The sequence below is a fragment of the Sesamum indicum genome, linkage group LG7, assembly GCF_000512975.1.
Source record: "Sesamum indicum cultivar Zhongzhi No. 13 linkage group LG7, S_indicum_v1.0, whole genome shotgun sequence".
NCBI lineage: Eukaryota > Viridiplantae > Streptophyta > Magnoliopsida > Lamiales > Pedaliaceae > Sesamum > Sesamum indicum.
Window position 1 is genome coordinate 3,629,845 of NC_026151.1, and position 8,144 is coordinate 3,637,988.

The following is an 8,144-nucleotide window of genomic DNA, read 5'->3' on the forward strand; positions in this document are numbered from 1 at the left end:
TTACGTGTTTAGGACTGATGTCCTATTGAAGCTTCTGAGATGGACATACCCGTCATGCAATGACTTTGGCTCCGAAATCATTCCTTCAGCTGTGAAGGATCATAATGTTCAGGTGATATTGGGATCAGCAATTTTTGTAGGGATGTTTTAATTTGGTTTTCTGTATTGAATTTTTCGATTCATCCTGTTACCAGGCATATTTATTTAGTGACTACTGGGAGGACATTGGAACCATAAAGTCATTCTTTGATGCCAACTTGGCCCTCACTGATCAGGTCAGTCTCACTGTTGCTGATTTTTTTTCTGAGAACCGTTTTGCTAAAATCTGATAAAATATAATTGCCAATTTGATCTGCATCTGGCGATTTGTCAAAAAATTCTAAGACAAATATTAATTCAACGATATGGGTTGTGAAAAGACTAGCATTGCTTGCAATAAGGAGGAGCATTACACATAATGCCGAAAGTTTCGGGCTCTGTATCTAAATCTGCAAGCTAAATGCGGGTCATGTTCTGTTTCAGTCTCCAAAGTTCGATTTTAATGATCCGAAGACTCCTTTCTATACATCTCCAAGATTCTTGCCACCTACTAAGGTCGAAAAATGCAGGGTATGCTGCTTATCTTTCATCTGTAGTGCTTTTCGCTTCTTGTTCTGGCATATCTGATAAAAGTGTTTCTTCCAGATAGTGGATGCAATAATTTCACATGGTTGCTTCTTGCGGGAATGTAGTGTTCAGCACTCTATTGTAGGTGTAAGATCACGCTTAGACTATGGTGTTGAGCTTAAGGTAAATTCTATACCTTGAGCTCTAAAAATCATTTCCTTTTAGTTCTAGACATCTTTTGCAGCTGAGGAAATGACTTCTTCCTCTGTGTTTCAACGTGGTTTTTGTTAATAGACCATGGTTTTTAATGAATGTTGGGGCAACATGCTCGTGGGTGTTCTTTGTTAAGCTAAAAAAGTACGATTCCTGAAAGAAAAAATCTTGCCTTTTTCAGGATACTATGATGATGGGTGCAGATTATTATCAAACGGAATCTGAAATTGCATCTCTTCTGGCAGAAGGAAAGGTTCCTATTGGTGTTGGACATAACACTAAAATCAGGTAAGATTCAGATTAAAGTGTGTTTGATAAAAACTCGGAAAATGCTGCCTTCGATTTAGATTATGTGCATTGTCCTTTCCAGACTGACTCATCGTCATTGCTTTTTCTTGAAGTAATTGTATAATTGACAAGAATGCAAAGATTGGAAAGGATGTCATCATTGCAAATAAAGATGTAAGTTTCTAGTTACTCTATCTACAACTTGTTGACGAAGAAGAAAAGTTCAATCTGTACTGATAAAGTTTCTGGTTTGCCGGATGCCTCAGTGTGTTGAAGAAGCCGACAGGGCTGATGAAGGATTCTACATTAGATCAGGCATCACAGTTATACTGAAGAATTCCACCATTAAAGATGGAACAATCATATAAAGGAATCTTTATACTGGGTTGACCCACTGTAAGAAGCTGACACTGCTTTCTGCTTGCATAGATAGTAGAGTCCAATTTTCATGGGTGAATAAGTAACTAGTCTACCCTGTATGTAAGAACTAGAGAACACTAGCTTCTTGACATTAATACCTGAATAAATGTGAGCTTTTGGCTTTCCTAGGTTAAGTAAGATAAAAATCTAGTTCAGTTCAGATACCCTTTGAGGTGTAAACATGTAAAAGAATTCTCGATTTTGAGAAATAATACTGACACTCTTGTAATCATGTTTTCTATTACAGATGCTTTGTGCCATTACTGACCTGTATTGTCTTCAAAATCTGAGTCTTGCCCATTACTGACCTGTATTGTCTTCAAAATCTGAGTCTTGCATATTTCTCGCGAATCTTGTTGAGTTTCTGTGATTGATCTGCAATCAGACTAGCTGTCGAAGGGTTTTCGCTAAACACAATCTCATAGCCATCAGAAAAGTCATCCATCCCTTCAGTCAGAAGTTGCCAGAACAAGCCGCCGGCTGCTACGCCTCCACTTCCGGCCGATGAATATATTGCTGAATAAACCATATTAAACAGGTCATCTCTCTTGTACGTGTCATATCCAGCATCCTTGGATGACTTTCCAAACTCTGCAAACAGAACCGGCTTCTGCAGAACGGTCTGCGCATCTTGAATGTGGCTGTTGAGCCAATCGTTCAAGAACAAGAGCTGGGCTTCGTCGCTTTGGCTGGTTAACCTGTTCATCAAACAGAAGGAATATTAATTTTCCAGGTTTGGCCATGTGAACTGAGACAGGTGAGGTTACAGCAATGGTTACCATTGGTCTGGATATGAGTGAACAGTGGCAAAATCTATGTCTGAAATCCGGTTGTTTGTAATGAAATCTGTTCCCACTTGAAACTGTGGATTGTTTTGCTGCTCGTGGGCATCTGATTGGCCATAAAAGCCTTCTAGCCCGGCTTCCAGCAGGTGATTACGGTCTATAGATTTCAGGTAAGAAGCCATCTCTGCGATCCAGGCCTGGGGGAGAGAGAACCACCGTAGTTAGCTCCACCTGCATTTATATCTACTTAATCATTATCAGTGGAGGTTAATTGCAATTGGCACCCCCATTTCGTTCTTAGTGTGCTATAGTTTAGAAATTTGATGAGTTACTATTTTTTTTAGGGGAATAATTTATTTATTTATAATATCACAAGAGGATAAATTGCATTAAACTCGTTAAAAATATAATATATTGTACCAATATATGTATTAAATAAATCTAATATATTTGTAAATATTGTTTCATGTGGTCCGGGTCCAAAACCAAAGACCCGCCCAAACCCTACCAGGGTCGTAAAACCAAAAGCCATCTCCAACTCCAACCACAGTCAAGTCCATAAAATCAAACTCGTCCAAATCCCAAAACCAGTCAATTAGATCCAAACCCGACCCATTTTAAACAAATTAAGGAGGGGACTCTACTTGACCCGCTGTATTTGTCATTCCTAGTGATTGGTGAAGTTTAACAGATTCAAGTGCCAATCACAAGACCACTAGTGAGTGGGTGTGTGGGTTGGAAAAGTAGGTGAGGTGTTGGGTTCAATTTGAGCCAGAAAATCAAGAAAAGCAGCTGTTGATAACAAGCAAAAATAAGTGGCCATAAAACCTGTATGGTGCTGCCTGATGGATCTCTGCTGCACCTTGGCTCATTCATAAGCTCCCACGCCATTATCGTAGGATCATCTTTGTAAGCAATTCCCGTGATGCTGTTTTCTCTTGTCAGAACAGCCTAATTATCAAGAAGACTCCAAACTTTAAGAACTTACATTAATCATCATCGCTCCCCGGATAAATATGTAAGAAAGTAAAATGAACTATGAGTAAAAGAAAACAAGAACATCGACCATTGATTAAGGAGGATCTGAAGTTGTGACAGAAACCTGTGTTTCCTTACTTTAATGTGGTTCTTGTAGTACCCCTTCACTGCTGAGTTCGTGAAGAAATCATCATCAGAAGATAAGTTCTGGCCCTGATTTCTTGCCCAGTTCACGTACTGTTTCTTCCCTCCAGAATCCTCATAATTGTTCACCAGGCTCAGTATCAGCTTAATCCCATATTTTCCAGCTTCAGACACCACAAAATCCAGTCCCTGTCACGACAAACCTGTCAGGAAAACGAGAATGCCTGAAATCTGTGATCAAAACACGAGCCAGACCTGGAACATGTGTTCATTGTAAGAGCCTGGAGAATACTGCAACGGAGAAAATCCGCCGTCCCTGAAAGCCCAAGTTCTTGCAATTTCCAGGCCATGATTTGCAGCTTGTTGAAATGCAGAAGAGATTTTGAATCTCTGAGATGGATCAGAAGCCACGTACATTAACCAGTAGGAATTGAATCCGTGACCGTAATACCGGCTGCCGTTGAGGATGAAATGCTCTCTCTCCACTGTGATGAATCCATCTTCTGCTGTGGCCTGGAAATGCGACTTCTGTGTGTGGATCAAGAAAGCAAGCAAGAATATCAGACCCCAATTCTTCATTTTTGTACTGTCAACAAGTTTTCTATAGTTTCTCTTTGATATTGTAATTGCCATGTCTTGAATTTATGATTCTGTCTCTACTTTTACTTTAATCAAAAGGTATCATAAGGTTCTGTGGTTTGTGCTTTAAATTTCTTCACAACAATGAAAACGTATATAGTAAATGTGGTTTCCCTAATTTCATTTCCCTTAAAGACAATATTAGCGACAAATATAGCCAGAAATGGAAATTCAGTCCTGCAATGGAAGTATTTTTGGTTTTGCATGGATTGATTTTAGCAATTCAGTCATGTAACTTTAATATTGCGTTATTCCAATCTTTTTTCGACCAATTTGGCTGGAAAACTACATATGACTTGCACGTGACCTAATTAAATTGCAAATTTTAATTCCGTAAATTAATCATGCAGGACTAAAAATACCAACTCTTACTCAACAATTAGTGCAAGACCAATAATGCCAACCCTCCCTAAGTTAGGGCAATAAAATTGCAATTTAATTAGGTTATGAGCAAGTCACATACAATTTTTTAGTCAAGTTAGTCAAAAAAAGAATAAAATTATAAAAATCAATTAATTTAAAAAGAAAGTTACCAACTCTAAATTATGAGACTAAAATTGCAATCTTGCCTTTAAAAAGACAATGCATTTACAATTGTCTAAATTTCATTATTTATCAAGTAGTTTTTCCACTTTTGTGCCATCTCATCATGTATTTGATTGTTAGTTGCCATTAGTAATTGAGTGGACTGAGTAGCAAGAGGAAAGCCTGACAAGCATCATGATCATTATCATCATGTATAAATTGAATTAGATTAACTAATAAAATACTCCATGAAAACAAAATTTCCAAGGAATCTATATTACATACTTTTTGTGGCACGTAAAATCTTTCTTTTGCCACCACCGGTATCATAATAAATGAGCCTTTTTCTTGAACCACAAGCTCTAGGACTAGTCCACTCAACTTTGGTTGTATTCTAAACTTTTACATGCCACATTTTGATAATTAAGACCTTTCGTACATAGGTAAAAAATGTTGTAAAATTATTATCATACATATATAATGGTACGAATATGTGTATATATGCCGCTAGCAATATTAATCAACTAATATAGAACGATAACAATAATTTGACAGTTCAGCACAAAAAGCCCACGCACAAACACAACTCTAGTAAACAAAATGATGATCAACTTCAATTGATGATTTATAGAAATTGGTAATATTACATCTGGTTGTATAAGTACTCAAAAATTTTGATATTATGTACAACTAGTTGTACAAGTACTCGTTTATGTCATAAAAAGTCGGATTCGACCCACCTCGCAAATTTGAATTAAAAGTTTGTAATATGAAAGGGCAAAGTTCGAATTTCCAATTTCACTCATAATATTATCTTAATGAATAGGTTATTATTATGAAATAGACAGACATTTGAGGTTGTGGTATGAAATGGATGGGAGGGCTGTTTCCAATATGTTGTCACCGTCAATGTTACAATAATTTTGAGGTAGCCAATATCCATGCACGTGAATCTTGACAACTAACAGCTCTACAAAAAGTTGCGAACGAAATGGAGTACACGAGACTCGGAATCTTTAGTGTATGTATGTTTCCAATGTTACAATGGTGTCCGTTCCCAAAGTCCTACACAACTGCCAATAAACAGACTCCCATTGCAGTGTAAGAAAACGGGGTTATCTGTCTGAACTATATTATATTCACTTTTCTGCATATCAACTGATGCATGGTTATTGAATTACATTACGCATTGATATGAAGATAAAGCATTTCACTAACACATTTTCAGTTCTCCCATCTGGTGATATTAGGGAGAATGCACCTCATCTCCAAGATGAAAAAATAAATTGATTTAAACAAATACATCCCTGGATACTATTGCCTAATGCATTGTATTCACCTCTCCTCAGAGTTGAACCTGTTCCATGCCGCCTGTCGTAGATAGAGCATTGAGCGTCTGTGAGATGTATAGCCAAGCGAGAAAGTAACACGAGTATAGAAACAAAAACCCATTGAGGCAAATACTGTCACTTGAAGTTGCTACTTTCTTCATGTGGATTATCCTAATTTACACTTCAGGTGTTACTGACTTTACAGCGACGTGATGCTACAAGATGTGCATCAACTGATTACCGGAAGAATTTCGCATATGTATTTTTTCTGAATGGTAGCTCCTCCTTGATGCACTTTGTCAGGATGCGCATAAAGAGTTGCCTTCCTGTAAGCTTTCTTTACAGTTTACAGCAGCAGTTGTTACGATCTCTGTCAGGGAAATAGGCTGCCGGCCGCTGTCTGGCCCAAGGATCTGAAAATGAAAATGCTTAATGCATTTGGCTTCCAGATTTGAAGACCAAAAAAGTTATAAAGATGCCTCCAAAATCTTATTATCACTTGTAATAGAGTTAAGCAAGCTCAAACCATAACACATTTAGTAGCAATTTATTCCACCAGTAATACACAACAAGACACCCCCAATTTGGTCTTCAAATCATGATCTGGATACCCAAATATAGACTAAAAAAAACTTGGTAATAATTGTAATAGTATATCAGGAGCATACGGTAAGAAATGCATACATATCGCAAGGTCGAGAGAAGTGCATTGCAAGTTCCCCTACTTTTGCGTGGTCCATCTCTTAATATCAGCATCAAATGATTCAGCTAGTCTCTGCAATAAGACACAGAGTCTTGTCATAATACAAATCTACAGGGATTTCGTCAGTCATTGTAATTCAAATTTGTCGTAAGAGAAATTGTATTTCTCTCAGCCTGCTCTTTTCGGGCAAGTGGATCATGTATATTCTTCTCTGAAAGTGCTTTTGCCTGAAAGGTACAAAGAATGAGTTTGATTGTGACAAAAATTACATGTGTAACGTTTAGCAATTGTTTCAAAGATCAAGTGGAGAAGTGCGTACTGCTTGCTCCATTATCCTCCGATGCCTCTCTAATCTTGCTTCACATCTCGGCACTGATTCAGTACTCATCCATTTTCCAGATCCTGCAGGAAAGTTTGATCCATCATCTTCTGCCATACAAGTGAAGAATCTATTTGTGTAAAGAAAAATCAGTCAGACTAATATACGAACTTAGGAAGATAAGAACCTTTCTGTGGGGTATCTGTCAGCCTGTGTTCTTTGCTTTCTCTAGAGCAAGCTCACGGGCCTCTGTTGTGGCTCTTTCCGCTGCAGCTCATTCTGCTCTAAGCTTGACTTGTGTGGAGGCCTTATCAGCCGATTGCTTCACCAAAGAGGCTTTCTCAAGCTTCTCCTAAGCCTCTACCAGAACTCTTTGTTGAACTCTCTCCAGCTTCAGCAAATGCCCTCTCATGAGGTTCTCGTATTGCTCTTTCTATAGCTATTTTATCCTTTTCCCACTAAAGCCCTCTTGATAGCTTCAATACATTGCTGGTTCCAACAAGATTCTCCATTTCCTTTCCATGTTTAGGCCTATTCCTAGAGCTCTTTCAATACAATGCTAGTTCTAACTGCTGTTGTGCGAGAACATCTTATGAAATGTGAATTTTCCTCAAATCAGCACAAAAATTCTAATTCTATAGAATTGCAAGCCTTGAGGGACAAAAAAGATATTCTCTCGATGGAAACTGAAATTTGGGTTTGCAGCTTTCAAGGATATCTAAAGGTCGAGATGCTCTTTCCGATCACATAACTCAGATTGCTTCGACACTCAGCAACATCAAATTGATTTCTGCCAGGAATGAGGTATGCCTCTTAAGAACCCTTATGTTGGATTGGGCACCGGGACACAGAATTCTGCATTCAAAAGTAAGTTTTTGGGCATTGATTTTGCTGGAAAACTGTATTGGATAATGGATTTCGATACAAATTCTTGTATACTTGTGAACGAAGTTGACGAACTACATAAAAATGGAATGACTTCCCAAGAACTGAAATAAGATACTTGTTCGAAAATTTCGCATTGACTGAAAGAGAATATATTTGGATAACAAAAAGCTCAGAAGCATACTCGTAGTGGGCTTCCCATCAATCTGATACTGAAATCAAAAGATTAATGGATTCTCTCAAAGATGACGAATTAAAAGATACTTGGAGGATACATTTTTTCAAAGACACATAGGTCATAAGGGCTC

The 8,144-nt window shown here is 37.9% G+C and overlaps 2 protein-coding genes and 1 long non-coding RNA gene across 3 annotated transcripts in view; 1 reads left to right on the forward strand and 2 right to left on the reverse strand.

Annotated features, from left to right (window-relative positions):
* LOC105166289 (glucose-1-phosphate adenylyltransferase large subunit 2, chloroplastic/amyloplastic-like) overlaps positions 1–1,951 on the forward strand; it is a gene marked incomplete at its 5' end in the record, with an annotated part of 3,792 nt that extends 1,841 nt beyond the window's left edge. The window contains 7 exons of the mRNA XM_011085596.2: positions 1–112; positions 195–275; positions 523–609; positions 685–789; positions 1,001–1,107; positions 1,221–1,281; positions 1,374–1,951. The exon at positions 1–112 is cut by the window's left edge and continues 41 nt beyond it. Of these exons, the coding sequence (XP_011083898.1) occupies positions 1–112; positions 195–275; positions 523–609; positions 685–789; positions 1,001–1,107; positions 1,221–1,281; positions 1,374–1,475 (655 nt within the window). The remainder of the gene's footprint in view (positions 113–194; positions 276–522; positions 610–684; positions 790–1,000; positions 1,108–1,220; positions 1,282–1,373) is intronic.
* LOC105166118 (mannan endo-1,4-beta-mannosidase 7-like) lies at positions 1,610–4,111 on the reverse strand. The gene is made up of 5 exons (XM_011085356.2): positions 3,690–4,111; positions 3,429–3,623; positions 3,141–3,263; positions 2,307–2,509; positions 1,610–2,225 (listed from the first exon to the last, which is right to left on the reverse strand). The coding sequence occupies exons 1-5, from the start codon at positions 4,065–4,067 to the stop codon at positions 1,847–1,849; spliced, it is 1,278 nt and encodes a 425-aa protein (XP_011083658.1). The 5' UTR covers positions 4,068–4,111; the 3' UTR covers positions 1,610–1,846.
* LOC105166119 overlaps positions 5,606–8,144 on the reverse strand; it is a 5,679-nt gene continuing 3,140 nt past the window's right edge. The window contains exons 3-6 of the long non-coding RNA XR_848142.2: positions 7,139–7,806; positions 6,952–7,034; positions 6,614–6,859; positions 5,606–6,342 (exon numbers count right to left, since the gene is read on the reverse strand). This is a non-coding gene — a long non-coding RNA (uncharacterized LOC105166119). The remainder of the gene's footprint in view (positions 6,343–6,613; positions 6,860–6,951; positions 7,035–7,138; positions 7,807–8,144) is intronic.